General features: G+C 43.1%; 1 protein-coding gene across 1 annotated transcript in view; it reads left to right on the forward strand.

The window, feature by feature from the left end:
- Ryr3 (ryanodine receptor 3) overlaps nt 1-23,168 on the forward strand; it is a 518,783-nt gene that overhangs the window by 333,055 nt on the left and 162,560 nt on the right. The window contains exons 32-38 of the mRNA XM_060371666.1: nt 2,490-2,655; nt 7,947-8,033; nt 8,414-8,640; nt 10,332-11,124; nt 13,367-13,567; nt 17,417-17,519; nt 18,284-18,421. Of these exons, the coding sequence (XP_060227649.1) occupies nt 2,490-2,655; nt 7,947-8,033; nt 8,414-8,640; nt 10,332-11,124; nt 13,367-13,567; nt 17,417-17,519; nt 18,284-18,421 (1,715 nt within the window). The remainder of the gene's footprint in view (nt 1-2,489; nt 2,656-7,946; nt 8,034-8,413; nt 8,641-10,331; nt 11,125-13,366; nt 13,568-17,416; nt 17,520-18,283; nt 18,422-23,168) is intronic.

Below are 23,168 nucleotides of genomic sequence, written 5' to 3' on the forward strand. Positions count from 1 at the left end.
GAGGTCACCATGACAGAGGCTTGTTTTGGCACATATATAAATCACAATCCAGGGTCTGGAGAGAAAGATAAACAGTTGAAGTCAGGGACCCTCTCCACATTTGCTCTATGATTTTGAGGCAGGCCCCAGTTTCTATAACATCAGAACAAGATAGAAAAAAAACCCTTCTATGCTGAAGAGAAGCCAGTTTGGAGGAAATGGAACAGATGAACAGAAGCACACAGCAACTGACAAATCAGAGGCCCTGTCCCAAGAGTTTATGCTGTCCCAAGACATAAGGAACATAAAGAAACATGGAAAACCTGTGAATAACATCCAATGAGTAGAAATTATGGCTCTTTGGGGGAAATACATTTCAGGTCCACTAGGTCCTCCATAATCCACTGACACTGCTGCCAGGAAAAATCTTTGCCCAGATGTGCCCCAAATATGACCTTAAAAGCCACACCCTATCATCTGCCTATTTCCTCTCCTCTGGGTGTGGAACATCTTTTCCCTGGACAGCTGTGTACCAACATATAACGGATCCTTCTCAAGTAGGCCTTCACACCCTAAAAAGTCAAGAACCCTTTTCAGCCACTGCTTTTCATACAGAAGGGCTCATCAAAAGCTGTGGCCATGGGTGAGTCATGTCACTCATCCTCATGGCAGACCCCAGTGACCAGACGATTAAAAGCACAGGCTCTGAACTCAAGCTTAAGCACTAACTGGATTTGAAATTAATTCTCAGTTACTTACTAGCCGTGTGAGCTTGAACTTTGATCTCCTAATATATAAAATAAAAATAAGTATTCAAATCCCAAAGTGCTGTAAGAAGTGAATAAGTTAATTTGTAAAAGAATGCTTAAGACAGTGACTTAACCTCAAGCACTTGATAAATATTATCTACTACTGTCAGCACTTAGAGCAAGGCATGGTGCATTGTGGTGCTCAATAATTCTTAGTTCCTTGTCTGACATAATAGGCAATAAACACAGAATTGGATTTTACGTGTTTCAGGGCATTTTAAATTTGGTGTCTTTAAAATACACACAAAGCCTGCCAGTTCACGGTACACAGCTCAATATGTCAGTAATTGAATTCTGTAATTTAAAAAGCAGGGATAACATGGCTTGAGTTCAAACTTCATAGAAATCTATCCATGGCTATAACTGGAAGACACCGTTTGTAGAGGTCTCTGCCTAAGGGTACTCATTCTGAGAAGAACAGCACCATTATTGCCCCAAATAAAAGGAAATGAATGGGATATGTATCCAGGAAGGAGATTCCGACTCACAGGAGAAAGGGGTAGACCTCTAGAAACAGAAGGAAACAGAGCATCTTAATTCAGCATGCATTTTCTGAAGAATAGTTCAGAGGGGTAAATGGCCTTCAGGAGGTAGCGTTTAGGATCTGTCCACTACGCAGTGCTGAATGCATGTTCTGGGTTCGTTGACACAACTAAGAGCCACTGCAGGAAGCTAGGCCAAGCTATCAGACTGGCCTCAGTGTGTTCAAAGAGGTTTCTCTCGCATCGAGTAAAGAATCAATTCTTTGTTAACCTTAGAGAGGCCATTACATCACTTGAAAGGCCCAGGGTCTTCAGCTGTTGCCCCCATATGAGGAGGAGTCAGAACTGACTGCTTCTTGCCACCACCCATTGTGAGGGGCTTTGTGATACATTGTACATTGCCTGCAATTAAGAAATGAGAGCTAGGGATGTAGCTCAGTGGTAGAGCCCTATCTTACTCTGCATAAGTTCCTGGATTTGGTTCCTACCACCCCAACAGAGAAAAGAATAAGGAATTTGGTTCAGGAAACTTAATGGCTTTCGGTCATCCCAGCTTGTTTTTAAATGTAAAGGCCACACAGAGTTCTACACTCTGGTAGACAGCTAGTGAGAGAGGAGCCTAAGTGGTTATTTAGGTATTTAGGCTATGTAGTAGTGCAGCTAGCAGACTTCTAGAGAGCAGGGAAGTACAGTGTGGCACAGTTCAGGGAGCTGGAAGGCCATCAGAGTCAAGCAGTCTATCTGGACCCTAGTTGCCATTCCAAGGAATATGGACCAAGTTCTCGAACCCTTATGGCCTGTGGTCCTGGATACTAGATGGGGATACTGGACCTAGATTACTGTTTCTGCTTTTCATACCAAATTCCTCTGTAGATTTGGCTAGGGTGGTTTCTTCTCTCTGCTTTGATTCTCTGTCCCTAAAGTGGGAGTATTAGCCATCTCAGTATCAGGAGACTGAATTGCCAGTGAGTTAGGAAACAGTGGTTTGAATACTCAGGTTTTTGGAAGGAGGCAGCATGCCATGTTGCCACATCTCCACACACACTGGTTCATGCCTGAGGAAATTGAGTTGAAGCTGAATTATTTCATTAAAAAAAATGATCTGATGAACTAATAGTAAATTCTCATAGGGAGAGCTCTGGGGCATTTTACAAGTGAGCTGTGATTACAAACAGCCCAGACCATATTCTGTAAGACCTTTCTTTTCTCTGCTTTTCAGTGTGAAACGCAGCAATTGTTACATGGTCTGGGGTGGGGACATTGTAGCCAGTTCTCAAAGATCAAGTCGGAGCAATGTAGACCTGGAGATCGGCTGCCTTGTAGATCTGGCAATGGGCATGCTGTCCTTCTCAGCTAACGGGAAGGAACTTGACACCTGCTACCAGGTAGGTGTGGCTTCTGCAGCTGAGCTGTTGCTTTGGGCTTTGGGCCTGGGGTTTTATGGTTATGTACCTCACCCTCCTCCATTTTCATCATCCTCCCCCATCCAGTTGGTGAGCCATGCATTCCACTGGCCATTAGATTAACAAATAAGCAAAACCAGAATTATTCTATTTTTTTTACAGTTTATTCACTTTGTATCCCAGCTGTAGCCCCCCTCCTTTATTCCCTCCCAGTCCTACCCTCCCTCCTTCATCTACTCCCAAGCCCCTCTCCAAGTCCACTGGTAGGGAAGGTCCTCCTCCCCTTCCATCTGACATAGTTTATCAGTTCTCATCAGGACTGGCTGCATTGTCCTCCTCTGTGACCTGACAAGGCTGCTCCCTGAGGTGGTCAAAGAGCCAGCCACTGAGTTCATGTCAGAGACAGTCCTTGTTCCCATTACTAGGGCACTCACTTGGATACTGAGCTGCCATCGGCTACATCTGAGCACAGGTTCCAGGTTATATCCATGAATGGTCCTTGGCTGGAGTATCAGTCTCATAAAAGACCCCTGTGCCCAGATATTTTGGTATTTTTGCTCTCCTTGTGGGGCTCCTGTCCTCTCCAGGTCTTACTATCTCCTGCTTTTTTTGCATAAGATTCCCTGCACTCTGCCCAAATTTTGGTTAAGAGTCTCAGCATCTGCTTTGATACACTGCTGGGTAGAGTCTTTCAGAGGCCCTCTGTGATAAGCTCCTGTCCTGTTTCCTGTTTTCTCCTTCTTCCAATGTCTATCCCATTTGTCTTTCTGAATGAGGATTGATCATCATACCCAAGGTTATCCTTCTTGCTTAGCTTCTTTAGGTGTACAGACTTTTGTAGGTTTATCCTATATTGTATTTTATACAGAGAAAAATGTATTGGGTGATTTTTATATACCAGTCATTAGGAAACTGCAGCCTTTTCTTATTGAGCTCTGAAAGGTTATTTATTTACTCTAGAAGTATTTCTCTGAAGCTTTATGTTGTCTGTGCTAGGTAAGATGGAAGATTAAAGATTTAAAGGGTGAACAGAAATATTTGTCACTTTAAGATATACTTATTTACACAAAATAGAAACCTATAGAAACTGATCTGTTCCCTTCACAGAGAGGTTATTGATGCTCCCAATAAATGCCTAATGTGATCCCTTCAACTCTAGCTCACAAATCACACATTTTCCTATTTCATAAACTGTAAACTTCAATAGAATTCCACAGGAAAAACCTTCAATTGCACAGCTGTCATTAACCACCAAAGTCAGGTGTGTTTTTCCTGAAAGCCACATGAACCTGGCAAAATGTCATGTACTCTACTTCTTTCTTTAAATTTTGTGATGAATATTTATTCCTCTAAAATCTGAGAGATAATTTCAAGAAGAAACCTGTCTGGCCAAACATTTCTCAAGTAACTGAAACAAGGAAACTGCTTTGTTGATCTTTATCGGCAGTGCGGCAGTAACCGTGAGCCTAGAGACCCATAGAGCCTACTGTATGAAATGCCATATTGGGAGCCATATTTCCAAACATTCTCAACACCCTTAAACACAGGGTAGTGAGTTACATGTATGTGTAGATAGAGTCTGCTGTACAAGTTAAGAGAAGACCTTTTCCTCGTGAAGAACAATCAGAGGAAAAATCTTGGTCATGAAGAGCAGTGTTCTAGGGAGGTACAAAGAATAAAAAGATTAAATGACAGTGGGCTCTATAATTGGTAACAAGGGTTCCATCTGGAGAGGGAGGGGGTATCCTTAGAAATATGGAGCTATGGAAGGTCTCTGAGTAGAAGACTGTTTGCAGTAATGAAGTAAACTAGACCTAGTTTCCTAGGTCAGCAGCTTAGATAACCACAACAGATAGGTAATACCCAATTGTTACAAAATAGCTAAAAAAATTTTGGTCAGCCCCAGGTCACCGTCTTTGGATTGCAAGGCCTCTGCTTGGGGAAATGAGCCCAGGTATTTCTCGAGCACAGCAGTCATTCCATTTCTGAAAGATTCATTAACCATACATGATAGGTGGCCCAACTCTGTCTGCATGTCAGGGGCCCTCACTGGCAAGGAGGCAGCCCACCTGGCTCTCCAGTGGTTCTGGCAGCGAATGGCACACACACAGAACCCCCTCCTCTGAGGCGAACAGTCAACACTTGGCAAGCCTGGCAATTGGAGGGCCTAGCCACTTCCAGAAAAACGTTATTTGTGAAGCCAGACTCTGAGGAAGAAAGTAAAGGACTCTTCTAGCATTTTTCTGACTACGATGCTTCCCTTCACCCAAATCCCTTAAGAAGCTTTTATATACATTACTGCCGTCCTTCAGAATCCATTAGTGTCTTCCCATTAACTTCTGAAATGGGCTGTACTGAAGGGCCCGTTCTGAACTGCAAAGAATTCTGGAGCATCTTATAACTTTTACGACCAGTCAGACTTTGGAGATCTGCAAACATTAAGGAATTAGCAACAAAACAAGGTGGCATTTGCAACAGCCATGACCTTCCTGCCTTAGAGAAGAGTTTATGAGGCTAACAAGATGCTACAACCAGAAAATGGACAGGTGGCAACTTCGTCGCATCCTGCGTGGTGATTCCTACATAACTCCAGGCTGGACCATTATCCTCTTTAAGTCAGGTGTGAACATGCCCTCGTGGAGCATCTCCTTCTCCAGCTGCTTAATATCCACATCCAAAGAACATTGCTGGGTGTCAGGATAGCAGGGCTCTGCTGGGAATCCTTAGGAGGCTCCTACTCAATAGCAGTTTCTAATCTCAGTGAGACAGAAACATGTCCACCTATGTGTCTGGTCCCTGGCAGCTGGATCATTATTATTCCACAGCTATCGTCACTTTCATTTTTCAATTATCTCAAGAGGAACAGGCCAGCAATATTTACACACTGGCCTTCAATACAGAATAGACCAAAATAATGAGAGAGAGATTCTCTGAAACAGTGTTTCCAGGCCTCCCGTTAAATGGTGCTATGCAATCTAAAAACCTTTTTCTTTCCCACTTAATGAAATCAGTAGGAAAATGAGAGCAAAAACATACACTCAAAGCTAGTCCTGAGTAACTGCCCCATACCAGCTATATAAGGCAGAGTCAGTTGTGAGATTCGAATTTATGAGAGAGGCTAGCTATAGACTGTGGCCAGTTTCTAGGTCCTGACCTTCACCCATGATTAGAAACGGGATGTCTTGTCAGCACAAGGACAAATAGATCAGCCGGTGATAAAAAGAACCATAGCTGCAAAAAAAAATGACACAACAGCCCAAGTCCAGCTGTTAGGGCATTGCACAGGACCGGGGGCAGCCCCTTCCAGCTGGTGAGCCCTTCCAGGGAGGGGGCCAGCTCTGTGCTGCCTGTCTATGGAGCAGCCGCCGGCACCTCGTGGCATTTGATGATATTTCTCGTCAGACTGACTTGGGTGGGAAATCACTTGTATCCACTTTTCTGAATAACAAGTTGCCATAAAATCAGTGGCTTAAGACGACCTGAGCTCATTACTTCAAAGGGCTGCAGGCTTGCCCGATGCTCAAGTTCTCACTAGGCCAAAACCAAGGCACCTGCTGGGCTGAGCCAGCCTCTTCTCCGAAGGATCTGGAAAGAAACCCTTTCTGGGTTTTTCTGAGTTGTTAGCAGCACTTAATTCTTCATGTTGCAGGTCTATCGTTCTTAGCCCCCCTGTCCTTGCTGACTGGTAGCTGGGTCCCTCTTTATGAGCGGTGTGTGTCTACAGTTCTTAAACATGGTCCCTCCATCTGCAAAGCACGATCTTTTTCCTATACTTCAAATCTTTCCAACTTTCCCTTCTGCCTCCACAAAGGAAAAATAACCTCTGCTTTTAAACTACCCTCATGCAATTAGATAAACCCCACCTCTTTCTCCAGCTTAAGTTCAACTGGTTAACAGCTTTTCTTGCATATACATAATCCAATTTTCCATTAGCGTAATACAGAAATAAACCTATGGTCCTCCAGAGCCTTCTAGAATTATGTTCACCACATCACAGGTACCACTTTTTTTCCCTTCTGATTTTAGCGAGGAACCTTCGTTTGTGTTTTCTTATTTTAGTCTTAAACAAAAAGTCAGCACCATTCATCCTGGTGAGAGTAGGCTCAACACAAGAAAACATTCTGTCTCAAGTCAGGTGTGAGGAGAGCCCTGGTCTTTGGTTGATCAGTTTATGAAGTTTGCAAAAAGTCATCCTTGAAGGAAGAGAAACCACCTTGTATAAGGTAGCTTACTTTCCAACGCCAGTCTGTTTAAATGAGGATCTTACTCAAAGAAATTACAGCCTCCACATGTTTGCTACCTTTCGATTTGCTAGAGATAAAATGAAGGCCCTAGGGATGAGGCACTCTTAGAGTACAGTCAATAAATCCATTCATCCTTGAACTTGTAGGTAGGGAGAGTTGCAACAATTCCCTGTTGACTGCACTTACTTCGTGATAGTGGAGGAGTATCATCTAAGTTTGTATACATCAAAATGAACAAATAATAAATGAAGCCCCTGATGTCATGTGCAAGTGCCTCATGTAATCATCAAGATGCAGAGAATGTCAAATCCTTTAATATAAATATAGCAAGTGAAAAGATTGGAAAAGGTACAGAAGCCTCCAGAGTATCCCAGGGAGATGGCAAGGTCATAGTCCAATGAAGAACCTCAAGGTCTTTTCCTATAGACATTGATTCTCAATTGTAATGAGTGTCAGCCTCTGGCAATGTCAGAGCATTAGGATTATGATGTGCTCATAGATACATAATGGGTATAGGACAGAGAAGTTCCGTCTTGTTCTACAGTGTTCAGGTTAGCTCCCCCAACAAGCTACCAGTGCAAAATCTCAACCAGACTGAATTTTGACTGCAGGATGTGTTGAACCTGTGAACCTGCCATTTGCCTTCATGACCCCAAGTCACCACCCAGACATGCTGCTGTTCAGTAACCATCAGTGCATTGCCTGGCTTTTGAGTCCTAGCAGCTTCTGGCCTTTATGACTCTACTCCTGAATTCTAGGGAAAGCTTGGGCTACAAGTACCTAAGGAAGAAAGGGAAACACTGTAAGGTATTTTATTCCAAAGCAAGAAGTAATTAAGGCCTGGAGCAGTGACAGTCTCCAGTAAGACATACCAGGCCCCTTCAAATGCCTGACCAGTTGGGAATGGCCAGCCAGCCAGTTGTCTTGTCTCAGCTGAACTTAATGAGATGACTGACTACTAAAGCCAGTGGTTTAGCAAACAGTAATCTGACAGCAATGGGCAAACCTCTGATTTGTTTTGGTTTCCAGGTAGAGCCTAACACCAAAGTATTTCCAGCCGTCTTCCTCCAGCCTACAAGCACTTCCTTGTTTCAGTTCGAACTTGGAAAACTGAAGGTATTTTGCTGTCCCCTCATTTAATGTTTGTGCCAAGGGAAGGCAGCACTGGCCAGCATGGGGGAACCCCAGGCATCAGAACCCAGGGATGAGTCTCACTTCTCATCCACCTCCCTGCCTCTCTCTCGGGCTATTATAATTTGTTGGGAATTTGTGATGATAGAATACACCTTCTTGTTTTCCTTTTCTCCCTCCTGCTGAATGGATGAATTCTCACACAACCCATTGGGAAAGCCTCTGGAGATCCTCAGGAGACATAGACCTCCTTTTCTTTACACTGGTTATATTGATGATCCCGAGCCAGGTGCATGATCCAGCAAAGGAGACTCTCCCTATGACATGCCTCTTTTCCTCTCTGATGTCTTTCTGCCTTGCCCCAGAATGCAATGCCCTTGTCAGCAGCCATATTTAAGAGTGAAGAGAAGAATCCCATCCCACAGTGTCCACCTCGGCTGGATGTCCAAACCATCCAGCCTGTGCTCTGGAGTCGAATGCCCAGCAGCTTCCTCAAAGTGGAGACAGAGCGGGTGAGCGAGCGCCATGGCTGGGTGGTGCAGTGCCTAGAACCCCTGCAAATGATGGCACTCCACATCCCTGAGGAGAACAGGTACTAGAGGGCCCCATGGAGGAAGGGATGGTCCTGGTAAGCCAGGAAACTCCAGAGGGAACTGGGAGCATCTTCAGGGGACCCTAAGATGTCCCAAGATAACTAACTGTTTATTTCCCACAATGCCTCAGTTCTATCCTTTCCCAATGTCATCATTCACTCAAAAACAGCAGAAAATACACCATGATGCCCCAGCTCTGGTGCCCTCTGAAGACTAGAAATCAGAAAATATTTCCATGCCTTTAATTAAAATACAAGTGATCCTGAAATACACATCTATTTGTTTTTACAAAAAAAAAAAAAAGAAGAAGAAGAAGAAAGGGAAGAATGACTCATGTCTACCTTGATTTAACTAAGAATCCCAGTCCTGTGTGCCTTTGTTAAGAGGACTGTGACTGTTTTCAATCCCAGCACTTTCACTTTCTAGGACATGTGGTTTGGGAAGCTGCCCGCATACTCCAAGCCATAGCCACCTCAGCCACACTGCAAAAGCGAAGCCCATCATCCACACTGTTGCTAGGGTAAGAGTGAGGTGGTATGAGTGAAATCCAGCACCATTTCTGGCCATAGTGAGAACTGAGTGCTTTAGATTGTTGTGGATGTGATTATCCCCAATGTTCCTTAACTGAAAAAGTAAGTGCATGGGGCTAAAGAAACGGCTCACTGGTTGTGGGCACTTGTTCTTGCAGAAGAACTAGGTTCAGATCCCAACACCCACAAGGTGGCCCACAACCATATACAACTCCAGTTCCAGGGAATCCAATGTCCTTTTCTGACCTCTGTGGATACCACAAATACACATGGTGTACATCAAATATGCATGTATTTATATGCATATGACATCTATTAAAAATCCAAAAGTAAAATTATATGCAGGAAGTGAAGGTGTTCAGCACCAAAAGGACTCTCCTTTGGGAATCCTCTCAGATCATCTATCACTACAACACAGGAGAGTGTGGGGAAAGTAAGGAAAGAAGGGCACCCATCCCAGCAAGAAGCCCATCTCAAAGGTCCCCTGCACACCATGAGGAGAATAACAAAATGAAAATCCAAGGAGAGACCAGAACCCCATCCCTGGGCCTACATGAGTGAGAGAGCAACACACAGGCAGTCAGGATACTGCTGTCAGCACTCAGTGAATTAGGCCAATGAGGACCAGTTGGAAAAGCGTTTCCTCTCAGAATGAAAGTCCAGATGGATTTGTTTGCCAAGGATGGAAAACCTAGTCTAGTAGGTGCTGCAGAGCTGGACCACACAGATGGTGTGAATGGCAGACTGGCAGTGGGTGTCGCTGTGGGTGTGAGCTGCATCTTCTGAGACGTGGTGTCAGGAGCCAGATCCCCTGAACCTTCAGATATGAAGGCCATGTCATTGTCACATTCCCAAGTGTCTTTAAGATCTTTAGGGCTTTCCCCTTTCTTTTCAATATCTTGATATTTGGTAAGCTAATCTCTTACATTTACCAGGCTTTGTAGACTATTGTAATGATACATGGTGGATCATTAGGAACCTGGGTGCGGACCATAACTGAGAGAGGAGGAAGACCCTGTTAAAGAAAGCATGGCAGAGATTTCTGTCCCTTGCTGTCATCACTGAGCTGGTTGAGGTCCCTGCAGTTTCACAGGGCAACTACACTGAATTCTGACGCTTATTTCTAACTGTGGAATGGCGGGCTGTTTTGTCATCCACAGGTGTGTGGACATCCTGGAGCTCTGTGAGCAGGAAGACCTGATGCAGTTCCATTACCACACACTGAGACTTTACAGTGCTGTGTGTGCCCTGGGAAACAGCCGAGTTGCCTACGCCCTGTGCAGCCACGTGGACCTCTCACAGCTCTTCTATGCCATTGACAACAAGTACTTGCCTGGTCTCCTTCGCTCTGGTTTCTATGACCTGCTCATTAGCATCCACCTGGCCAATGCTAAGGAGAGGAAGCTGATGATGAAGAACGAGTATATCATCCCCATCACTAGCACCACCAGGAATATCCGCCTATACCCAGATGAGTCCAAGAGGCATGGACTGCCTGGGGTAGGCCTGAGGACGTGCCTCAAGCCAGGTTTCAGGTCCTCTACCCCTTGCTTCGTAGTGACTAATGAGGAGCATCAGAAGCAGAGCCCTGAGATCCCCTTGGAGATTCTCAAGACAAAGGCCCTGAGCATGCTGACAGAGTCTGTGCATTGTAGTGGGGCACACATCCGAGACCCTGTTGGGGGTTCTGTAGAGTTCCAGTTTGTGCCCGTACTAAAACTCATTGGAACCCTGCTAGTCATGGGTGTTTTTGATGATGACGATGTTCGCCAGATTCTCCTCCTGATTGATCCCTCTGTGTTTGGGGAGCACGGTGGGGAAACAGAGGAGGGAGCAGAAAAAGAAGTGACCCATGTAGAGGAAAAGGCAGTGGAGGCTGGAGAAAAAGCCAGCAAGGAGGCTCCAGTCAAAGGCTTGCTGCAGACCCGGTTACCCGAGTCTGTCAAGCTGCAGGTAACCGAGAGCAACACACAGATCCTAGTAGGGTACCCTGGAGGGAGAGAGGAAAGCCTAGGTCTGGGGAACTGTAGGCACAAGCATTAGCCTGCTAACTGAAGAAGAGGTATAGAGAGAGTTTATGAGTGACACCTATTTTCGTGGAGTATACTCCCTGAGCTTCCCTAAGACAACATAAAAATGCCAACTTTGTCAATAAGCTACTTCAAAATGTTTAAATGTCATAGAGAGGTCTTTTCGCCAGTGTTGGGTTTGCCCATGTCTCTGAGCCTTTGATACCCAGGTGATTGTTTGCGAGGTTCTTGATTATCAAAAGGAATAAGACTCCCATTGTAACCAAATTAACCCCCAAGGAACTGAATCACAGGACCATCACACTCACCACTCACTCATTGAGCTACATTCTTGGACTAATATGATGGGGTCCTGTTGACCCAGCATTCACAAAACTGCCACCCAAACTAAGAAGCATATCCACAGTACCACCTAAGAGCCTTCAACACCATCTGAAGCAATGATCCCTTATGTAAGCTAGCATAAGCCATGTGCCAAGGATGATAATCTTTGTCTTCTGAGTATTGAATCAAAGAGGAAAGAACACGAAGAACAGAGAGCCTAGGCCAGCCATTTCTAGGATTCTGTTCCTGCATCTCTGCTGCTTACTGGATATGTACACTCAGCAAGCCAGCAGCCAGTCAAGACCTTAGAGTTGTTGTCTGCAAAATGGAGGTGATAAGAAAAGATAGTGCCAAATATACTTTCATAAAATACGTGAAGTATGTTCTATCACAGAATTGCTGTAGTGAAGTGATCTAAGATAAAAGCTCTCTCATCTAATATAATGGAATTTGTACACAGTCAGTTAACCAAGATATCAAGTATAAAGGAGAAATGTAGCTATACACACACACACACACCTTAGCATTTTATTAAGTCATGTCAGTGTGCTGTTGTGATACAGAGCCAAGATCTTTTTTTTTTTTTTTTTTTTTTTTAGTGTGAATCCCCTGACCAGCACTTGAAGTTCTTCCTTTACATGTCTGACCTTTGAAATAGTGCATTTATTACCAGTTCAGGGATATTTAAAGTGAACATCAGCTCTCCAGTCAAGCACAGCATAATGACACTTCAGTTACCAATGGGATCACATATATGCGAGTGATCCCATAAGGTAATAGCATATGAGAGAATAACCATCTGTTGCTAAAATTTTTCCCCAGAGATGTAAGCAACATCTCCCTGGACCCCTTCTCCTAAGATCCCAATGACAAACAAAGGCATAATTCCACCAAAGCTTACTCTGGAGAACCAGTGAGTCTATTGGGCTTTCTTACACAGTGTAAGTGAGGGGTTACTTATAGCGATCTGGGTGCTCCTTTCCCCAACGGACCATACCTGGAAAGGCTTTGCCCAGCAAGAATGAGGGCCTCCCTCTACCTTTATAGATGAAGCCTCTTTCCCTTCATCCTTTCTGGCCTATGCACTCTAGCCCCTCCCTGAGGCCATGTGCAATTAAGGCAGTGTATACATGTGATAGGAAATGGCTGGATATTAAGGTGAGGATCTTTTGACCCTCTCAGCCCCTGTATGAGAGGGCATAAATACTCAAAAATCCCAGTTTGGAAAATCTTTTTTCAATGGGGCACAACTGAACTCCCCAAGATGTTGGTCCTTTGGCTCAAAGGACAGTCACTCACAACACTTAGTGTGATGTTTTCACCATGATGAAATTACCAAACTGTGAATGTATCAGAGCACATCCTTGTCACTGAGGCAGGGCTATCGCTGGAAAGCAAAACATTTTTAGACTTTGATGATTTCCCTCAACTTCTACAGCTTTCTCACACCTGACATTTCTTTCAAAAACAGCATGAGTTTACATAATGATAAAATTATTATAATAACAAAAGAACTAACCATGGCTGAGCCTTCAGCAGTCACCAGGGAGATGGGATGGGGACCGAGCTTTTCAACTTTCCAGTCTTCTGCTGGCTGGTGGGAGAAGGGAAGCCAGTGCCCATTTGTCTCCCATTCCCTGTCCCTAAGGGCTGAACAGTTCATCTCCGCATTTAGGCAGACTTGGATTCAGTAGCTTCATGGTTACTCCATGATCCTACATGAATCTCTGCACTTACCTAAGCCTCAGTGTTATGGTCTGTAAAGTAAGGTGCTGGCAAAGTCGTATGTGTGCATTGGGTACATTCTGTTAGGAAATACACACACACGCTCTTTGTTACAGATGTGTGAACTCCTCAGCTACCTCTGTGACTGCGAGCTGCAGCACCGAGTGGAGGCCATTGTAGCATTTGGTGACATCTACGTGTCCAAGCTTCAGGCAAATCAGAAGTTCCGTTACAATGAGCTCATGCAGGCCCTGAACATGTCTGCAGCCCTAACTGCCCGGAAGACGAGGGAGTTCCGCTCACCACCCCAGGAGCAGGTGAGTCCCATCCTGAGTCACCATCCACTTCCCATACACGAACCCTTTGTGGTATCCTCAATGGACTGAAGAGCTACATCAGCCTAGAAGAATTACCACATTAAGAGAGAAGCTAAGTCCTAAGTGAATAATGACTGGGAAGTCCCTGCCATTCTTGGCTAGAGAAGAAAATAACCCTTTCTAAACCGAGCATGAGAAAGAACTTTGTTCTTCTGCCCCACCCCCACTGCCCCTATGTATACATCTAGTAATCAGTGGAAAACCAGAAGTGTGTGAGGTATCAATAGATACCTCCACTACAATCCACTACTCAGCAGAACACTGCTAACCCTTCCAGAAGTCACTACCTGCCTACCAGAGACAAAGAAAGTGGCTGATAGGCCCTAATTCATGAGAGTCAAAGTTGCAGCCTTGCTCACCTGACATGTCCAAACACCCTTTGACTTAAACTCACACTAACCTCCTCTAGCCCCATGAGGCCGGGAGAACAGGGCTCTTCAAGAATCATATTTTGCAATGTGTCACTGCTGAGAGGAGAAGGTGACTTTGAGATGAGTCTAAATGAGAGAATAACATCCTACGGTATAATAGTGCTGTCCAGGCTGGTTGGCCACTGTCCCCTATGTATTAAAAAGGAAGGTAGATCCTTCAGGGAAAACAGTACTGCCTTTGAAACTACATCTTTACTCTTACAAATATTTAATAAGCAGCCTATTCATTGTTACTAATATAATTACCACTAGTTTATATTAATGACACAACTACAAGTTCATTCAATTACTTTCCCAATCTATTTTATGGAACATAGATATTTATATTGTCTTGCCAATGAACCACAAATCATAGCTCACATATCATAGCTTTTGAAAGACTCATGAGTAATAATTCTGAAAAAGAAGGCAAGGCTAGTCATTGCTTTAGATACAAAATGAAGGTCCTTGGGAGTGGCTGAAAGAGATCATTGCACTGTGCCAAATGCATGAGCATGCTGTTTCCCCAACTGCCAACCAAGAATTACTTGATATTATAAATAGCGGCTTTTAGACTGGTAATAGGTGTGAATGTCCCCTATGACGCTGAGAAAACAATGCTCTCTCAAACTTATTAATAGTTGGAAGACAACAACATAGAGATTATAATACCAATATTTGCTGCAGATAATGACACTCCAGCTCTGTTCCCACATCACTCACATGTGGTATCGGGTTCCTGACCTCTTTGTCTCAGGTCCTTCTGCTATGCGTGGGTAATGCTTACACCTCTAGCCCAGGATTCTTTTTAGGATGCCTGGAGATAACTTATTTTAGACTGTTTAACAAGATGCCTGCCACAGAGTTCTCTAACTGTTCCCTAAGCCACCAACGGTTTTAGTATTAGAGAAATACGCAGCCTCACACCTTCTTCTGAGGCCTTCTCTCAGTGACCTGAGGAATGGAGGTCACCCATTTCCTGACATCTCTGACCTAGCCATCACCATCCATAGCAGTCTATCCAACACGGTCTAAGCTTCTGGAAGGAGAAGGTTGACTCCCATCTCCCTTTTCTCCATTCTAACTTCAGAGTTCTTCTTCTACCCTCCCTAGAACCTCTATTGCCTCCTCCTCCAATATTCGAAATAGAGAAAGCATTCAGTAGTCTGTAACTTGAATTCTTCTTTACTGCATATACCAATGCTTCTTAAAGGAAGTCACTAGAAGAACTTAGATCACTTGGCCCTTTCTCTGGGATCTCTGAGTCAGTAGGCCTGGGGTAAGGCTCAAGATTTTTTCATCTTTAGCAAATTTTCAGACATTGTTGATGCTGGTGGCCTAGAAATCAGCACTAAGAGCTAAAGAATTGATCTGTTCCATCTCCACGCCTACCAGAGAATTTACTTCAAGAGGAGAACCTACCCATAGAGTTCTCAATGAAGAGAAGCATTTAATGTCACGGAAAGACAACTTAGATCAACTCCCGATGTTAGAGATGCAGAGTCCCTTGGAAAATAGGGTACATGGAAATTGACCTCTGCTAGCATTATTTCTCACGATTAATGTAGACAGAAGATTAAGTGCCCTGCTTTGTCACTAGTGGGGATGACATATTTTTTTTCATGAGCCTTTGTGGCGGTTACATTTGGAAATACCTTTACAATCAACACCGCTTCAGGATTTCAGGGGCTCTGGGAATAGCTACTACGCCTCCTCATGTCTGATAATGATGAAGTGCACTTATTACTCTAACAGCTTTTTTTTTTTTTGGCTTTAATAAATGGACTTCACTCTTACCATATCTCTTTGTAAGTTTGTGTGAGTTATTTATTTAAAATATGAACCTGTAAATTAGTTGAGTCTCACTAAACTCTCAGAATACTACATGGTAAATTTTTAAAAAAAAATCAAGAACACTAAGAGAAAATAATAAAAACAAAAAAGAATGGCAGAGTGAGTACAGCACAAAAGTTTGTATCTCAACGCTGAAGCCTGTACATAAAATTAAAAGCTAATTAAAGCTCCAGAGAGCTGGTGAATATATATTATAGATAACTAACACTCAAAAAGTCTATTAAGCATATATTATAAATAACTAGAACTCTAGAAATCTATTAAATATTTAAGTTGAAAAATGTACAAAGCACTCCACCAACTAATTTTCAAATGGGTAATTACCTGGTTAAAAAAAATGGAGGAAGAGCATGAGAAGAAAAAACTTGCAAAGTATGAAATAAAATTAGAGCTGCTGTGTGGAAAGTAAATTTCAACCTTACCAATTAAATGCAAATTAAAGCAACAGGGATATGACATTCTTCACCCATGTAACCGGAAAATACTTGAAAATGTGTTAAGCTCTCATTACTCTAATAGAGATGGCAAAGTAACGCACACTTATATAAATTAGGAATGATGCAAATTGTTGTTAGATTTCTGGGAGGCAATTTACAGTTCGTATGGCAAGCCAGTAAAATGTGCAGACCTGTTGCTCCATTCATTTTGCTTCTAGTTTATTGTAAGAAAATGATCAGACATGTGGAAAAAAAGGATATGAAATGTTCGGAGCAACTTTGTTTATAAGGAAAACAAGAGCAAGTAGGGAAGAGGGTCTGGTGTGTAACAGCAGCACTTCCTACACAAGTATGAAGATATGGTTTTGAATCCCTATAACCCTCATAAAAGCTGGTGCATACTGTGAGCGTCTGTCATCCCAGTGCTCATGTGGAAAGAAGAAAAATGGAGACAGGAAAATTCCTGGAAGTTCACAGGCCAGCTAGCCTAGTGTGTAAAGTGAAAGCCAAAACAGCAAGGACCCTCTGAGGCTGTCTGCTGACCTCCACATGCACATACATGCCGTGGCTCGTGTGTGCACACACACATACACACATACACACCAGGTACTCACAAAAAAGACTAACAAAAACAGATATTGTGACAAGGTTAATTTTACACAAGTGCTTATCTATCCATATAGTGAAATAAATAGATTGCACCCATTTTAAATTCATGTTTTTAAAAAAATCCAAGGCAAAGTAAGTAAAAAATTGGATTTTAAGAGAGTTTATGTAGGGGATGTGATTTGAACTTGTGTGGATATACATGAAGTCTAAAATCTTGTTAATAAGACTGTCTCCAGATGGTGGCAATTTTCTACTTTAAATATTTTCCAAAATCTATGCAATTAATAAACAACCTTTAGTGTAAGAAGAGGAAAAAAAAGCCTTTTTCTATATATGTTAGCCACTTTTACTTCCCCTACCCTCCAAAAACTTGTACATAAAAAAAAAAAAAAATTCAGACTGGTGTGTGAGGCATGACCTGAGCTCCCGTGGCTGACTTGGAGGAGAGCAGCTAGCCATTCCTTTTTTTGCCCTCACAGATCAACATGCTCCTCAACTTTCACCTGGGAGAGAACTGCCCCTGCCCAGAGGAGATCCGTGAGGAGCTGTACGACTTCCACGAGGACCTTCTGGTTCACTGCGGTGAGCTGCTGAGAGACAGGCTAGAGCCCCAAGCCATCTTCCTTTGTTAAAACGCCAGGGAGGGGTTGGGAAGTTACTCTTCTGTCTGACCTTATGGTACCAATTGTTCGAACTACATATGTCAGAAAAGATACAGGAAGTGTCCCTGGCAGACTGGAAAACTGGGAACCTTTACCTAAAAGAATCTTTGTGAGGATACAGAGAGGGAACAGAAAGGTCTCTGAGAGAGAGAGAGAGAGAGAGAGAGAGAGAGAGAGGTGAGAGGAAGGCTGATACTGCATTACAACAGTGTTGTCATCTTCCAGTCAAGCCAAGATTCTGATCCCTTTTCTTTTTAGCTATATTGTTTATTCAAAAAGTATTAATACCTTCCCTAAGGATTTCTAAGCCATTGATCCCTACTTTGATGCATATCTGCTGACTTTTAAGTGGATCATGGCATTTATGATTCTTATCCAAGGGTAAGTTGAATCTGAGCATCTCGTTTGAAATAACAAATGTAAATGTATTTCTAGAGACTCTAGAGCCTGTTTTAACATAGGTTAGAGAAAGTAAAGCCTTGGGATTAAATTTATTTGATGTTCTGGGACACGGAAAATCATATATTCTAGCAACTATTAGAAAGGCATAATGCAGGTAAACATTCCTAGGAGGCTGCCTGAATCTCTTGAAAATGTTTCTGAAGATGGGAATTTGCTTTCTTATATTCTTACTAACACTTAATGTACTGTTTGTGTCTTGCACTGTATTCTGTGGCTTGCTAGGGGTTCCCTTGGAAGAAGAGGAAGAGGAGGAGGAGGACACTTCCTGGACAGGAAAACTGCGTGCTTTGGTGTATAAAATCAAGGGCTCACCCAAGCCAGAAAAGGAGCAGCCAAAAGAGGAAAATGAACAGTATCCCAGTAAGTAACGCTACCTTTCAATTACACTGCTCAAAACCCTGTGCTCTCCCAAGTCTTAATCAAGGTAGCTGGTTCTCTCACATGTGCTGTGAGACGTGGGGCGGTCTGACTCTCAAGTGAGCCCGTGGGCATTGTGTTCGCATCGTTGTTAGTCGGTGTTACAGCTTTTTCCTTTGTCTTTCCCGTGACTCAAGGAATTCACTTTGGGACTTTTCTGAAACCTGAGAGACCAGCTGTTAGGTATCTGCTCTCATTGTTTGTCTACATTAGAAATTCCCTCGTGGATTCTGATCTTTCTCTCAACCTTTAAGCACTGTCGATTTTTGTCACTTCTGAATGTAGTTAGTTAAGCAAGGAAAACTACTCCAACCAAAGAAATTAAACAATAGTAAAACAAGACTTGTAAACAAATAATAGGTATCTTGTTTTTTGTTGGTGGTGGTTTTTTGTTTGTTTTTTGTTGTTTTTGTTTTTGTTTTTTTACTATGGTATTGAGATTGCAACAGCCTACAGTCTTTGACCTGTTTTTTGTTTGTTTGTTTGTTTTTTGTTTTGTTTTGTTTTGTTTTCTCTTTGGCCTGTTTTTTAAGGATGTCAAGTATTGTCCCAATCCACTCCTCTCTTCACTACACAGTAGGTAACTTCAACAAGTTGATCCACATTGAAAGAAGTCAACTTTCTTGACTGCCTCTAAATGAGTTAGCATTTCAAGAGGCAGATTGTCTGAGTATTATATGCAATCAATCTGCTCCTTGCTACAGATTTGGCAAATTTATTATTTGTCTAAGGAAGAAAAATGTCCCAGGTTCAATGTCATTGCTTTTTATCATGTTCCCTATTCCTTTCTATCTTGGAACACACTTCCAGATTACCTACTAGAGAAATAGACTGTCAAGATATGATAGGTGTGTCTGGAAATGCCACTGTGGGGGTTCACACATCTTATGACCCTTCATATTAATCTTTTATCTTTGTCAGAGTGTCTCTGAGGTGAATAGATTATTCCCATTTATCAGTGGAAGCTTTGAAGCCTCTGAGAGAGTATACAGGAACACGGCTCTGACAATCCTGGTCAATCCTATCCCATAACCATGGAAAGGTTTTGGCTTTGATAAAGGCAAGCCTACCAGATTGTAGAACCAAAAAAAAAAAAAAAAAAAGTGAATAGAGACTTTTTTTGTGGTTGCCATCAAAAGTACTATGAATAGCCTGAACTGTCCCACAAAGCTGCTATAGCACATGGTGAGAATTGATTCCAGAAGTGGATGCTTTTTTTGACAGTGTGTTATGGATAGGCTTCTCACAAAGTGATCATGACATGTCAACTGAAGTGAGTCAACCAGATGGAATCATTCACCAACTGCCTCATTGACGCCTCACTCTGAGGGCAGATTCAAACACTATGGATTACCTTCTGCATAGCTGCTCCTCAACCCTAAAGCTGATCTTGTTCTGTCTGTTTGAATAGAACATAGGCACCTGACAGGCCTGTCATGAGACTGTGTGTGTTCACCATGCAGCCTGCCTCACTCTCATGTGTGGACTTATGAGATATCCAAGTCTGCAGCCGTCCTGAGCAGTCTGATTCCAGGAAGAAAGGATGAGTTCAGGCAACACTGGTTGTGCGATGTGGATTCCCTGAAAAATACTGTAGAAGCATAGCTGGAATGATATCTTCAGATAAACTCTAGGAAGTTGTATAGTACTCCAAATAATTGTCTTTAATCGAGTCATATGGAGACAATGTTTCTAAATGTACAGCCACTTGCAAAAAAACAAAAATGGCTAAAACCCTAATCTTCCTATAACACCATGCTGTTTCCTACATCAGCAGATTAATAACTGGTGTGAGTGGGCACTTCAGATGAAAGTCAGAACCCAACAGCATTCAGTCAGTTATGCCAAAGCTGGAAAGATATCTCAGAGATTAAGAGTGCTAGCTACCTTTCCAGAGGCCCTGAGTTCAATTCACTCATCTATAGTGCAATCTGGTATCCTCTTCTGGTGTGCAGGTATATATGCAGACAAAATATTGTATACATAATAAGTAAATCTTTTTTTCCTTTTTTCTTAATTATACTTTATTCGTTTTGTATCCCCCCTGTAGCTTCCTCCCTCTTCCTCTCCCAACCCCTCCCTTCTTTCCCCTTCTCCACACATGCCCCTCCCCAAGTTTACTGATAGGAGAGGACTTCTTTTCCTTCCTTCTGATCCTAGTCTATTAGGTCTCATCAGGAGTGGCTGCATTGCCTTCCTCTGTGGCCTGGTAAGGCTGCTCCCACCTCAGGGGGAGGTGATCAAAGAGCAGGCCAATCAGTTCATGTCAGAGAAATTCCCTCTTCCATTACTAGGGAACCCACTTGGACACTGAACTGCCATGGGCTATATCTGTGCAAGGGTTCTAGGTTATCTCCATGCATGTTACTTGGTTGGAGTATCAGTCTCAGGAAAGACCCCTGTGTATTTTTTTAAGTGATGCCAAAGCTTTGGACTGGAAGTTGTCAGGTAAGGTGGTGATGACTTGTCCCTGATACTTGATTCTGTGAGCAGGTGGTGTGGATCAGATGAGCTCAGGAAAGAGAGAACAGCACTGTTCTGAAACTCGTTTTAATGCTACTAAGTAGCTCTGTGTTAAAAGAGGTTTGCTTAAATGAATTGCAAGCCATGGCATCAATGAAAACTATTATGGTATTATCAAAGAGGTATATGATGATAAAATGGTATAGCAGTAGCTCATTATACCGGGTCATATTTTTATGTCTCTGTCTAGCACATTCGTAAGAGAGCCCTTGCATGCTAGGACTGGACTGCAGGCAGCAGTTAAAACAGGATTTCCTTAAATATAAATGTGTAGCCGTAGCAACTGAGTTATTTCTCCAGAAGAGATCAAGCAACTATATCTCTTGAATTCTAAAGTTAAGAAAATGAAAATCAGCTATCAGATTTTATAGATGAAATGTGATGTGCCTATGCCTTCTCTCTGGGAGACAGTTTTCTTCATCTTCTCTTTCTGAAGAAATGCTCCCAAAGGATATTTAATCTCGCAAGCAATTCAAGCAAAGGAGACAGGGCCCCCTGCTGACATCAGAGACCTTGTGCTAACCCACTGTAATTCAGCAGTGGAGAGGAGTGTTAAAGAACAAGCTGTAGGCGTGAGTCTGTCGAAAGGAGGGGAGCTGCCTTCTGTTCTGAGACTGGGCTGTTTGCACAAACACTGCCTCCCTCTCACAGAGCTGAGCTGGCATTCTTATCCCTGAGACACACTTGCTTTCCTCTGACGCAAGACCAGACCAGAGGAGTCCCAAGAGATGATTATAAATCCATCAAGTCCCAAAGTTGCTACTTAGGAAAGTATGTGTCTTGTCATGGAATGGTATAACAGCTCTAGGCCAAAATTCTCTCAGATTGAATGCTACAGCTTGTTTGTGAATACTGCCTGGCAGGGGAAGTGTTTACAACCAGAGAAAGTAAGTCCTGGGCTCTGGTACAAATGAACAACAAGTGAGATCACCACCTCTGAGCATTTAGACTTTAGAACTTTCAGAAAACAAATCTGATGATGTCTCAAGTGACATCGTTAGACTTCTCTTCTAAAATTGCTAAATTCTCCCCAAATAGGTGTTTCTTTAGACAGATGGACACAGAGAGACAGAGACAGCAGGGAGAGAATGAACCCTCCTGTGTGGAGTCTTCTAATCTTGTTCCTCTCCCTCCTGCCCCTGCATATCATGTAAACTCTAATAGGACATAAGCGGCTTCCCTCCTCATGTGGGGCTTTTATTCACCCTTCCTTATTGGATCTTAATGTGCGGGTTTTCTTTTCTACACACATTCCATTGACTTAATTTTTTTAAGCTATAATTGCAAGTTATTCAACTGAGGCTCGCAAACATGGAAAAGTGAGTCCTTGACTACAGAAGCAGAATTGGTCTGCATAGATAACTCTTACAGAATTGAGGTTAGATTGTGATAATAAAGTTCAAACAAAAGTACAATCCATGTCCTGAGGAATATTGGAAAAGTGTTATTAAGAGTGTGAGAACAAGTAGATAAAACAGGAAAGAAGAGCACTTTGCTGAAAACACCGCTTGAGAATGCCAGGAGACAGGAAAGTTCGGGCAGGGCTGGATTCTGTGGCGAACTGGATGGATGAGGTGGGAAGGCATCTAGTGTTTAGGTGACTAAACACTGTGCCTCAGAGAACTGCCAGTAAAAGCAGGTTCCTCGGTAGATCGTTCTCATTTGCTGTGTAAGGCTTGGCCCTGGGATTGCAGATATAAAGGGTTTAGCGTGTATGGGGTACCCACATCACCTCTTAAGCCCCTCTGTAAACACTGTTGCTCCTCACAGTAACAACATACGGCATATAAGTTGCCCGTTCGTGGTTCTGCCTCGGCTTCACCCTCATGTCACGTGTCTCTCCGTGTCTTAGTCACTGTTCTCTTGCTGTGAAGAGGCACCATGAAAGGAGCATTTGACTGGGGGCTTGCTTACAGTTCCAGAGGGTGAGCCCACTGCCATCGTGGCAGGAGTGTGGTGACAGACAGATAAACATGGCACTAGAGGAGTAGCTAAAAGCTTATGCCCTGATCTCGCAAGTTGGAGACAGAGAGAGCTACTGGGTCTGGCATGAGCTTCTGAAACCTCAAAGCCCACTTGTCGTGGCATAACTTCCCCGACAACCCCACACCTAATCCTTCCCACCAACTAAGGACCAGGCACTCAGATACCTGGGCTTCCGACGGGC

This window comes from Meriones unguiculatus, chromosome 18, assembly GCF_030254825.1.
Source record: "Meriones unguiculatus strain TT.TT164.6M chromosome 18, Bangor_MerUng_6.1, whole genome shotgun sequence".
Classification (NCBI taxonomy): domain Eukaryota; kingdom Metazoa; phylum Chordata; class Mammalia; order Rodentia; family Muridae; genus Meriones; species Meriones unguiculatus.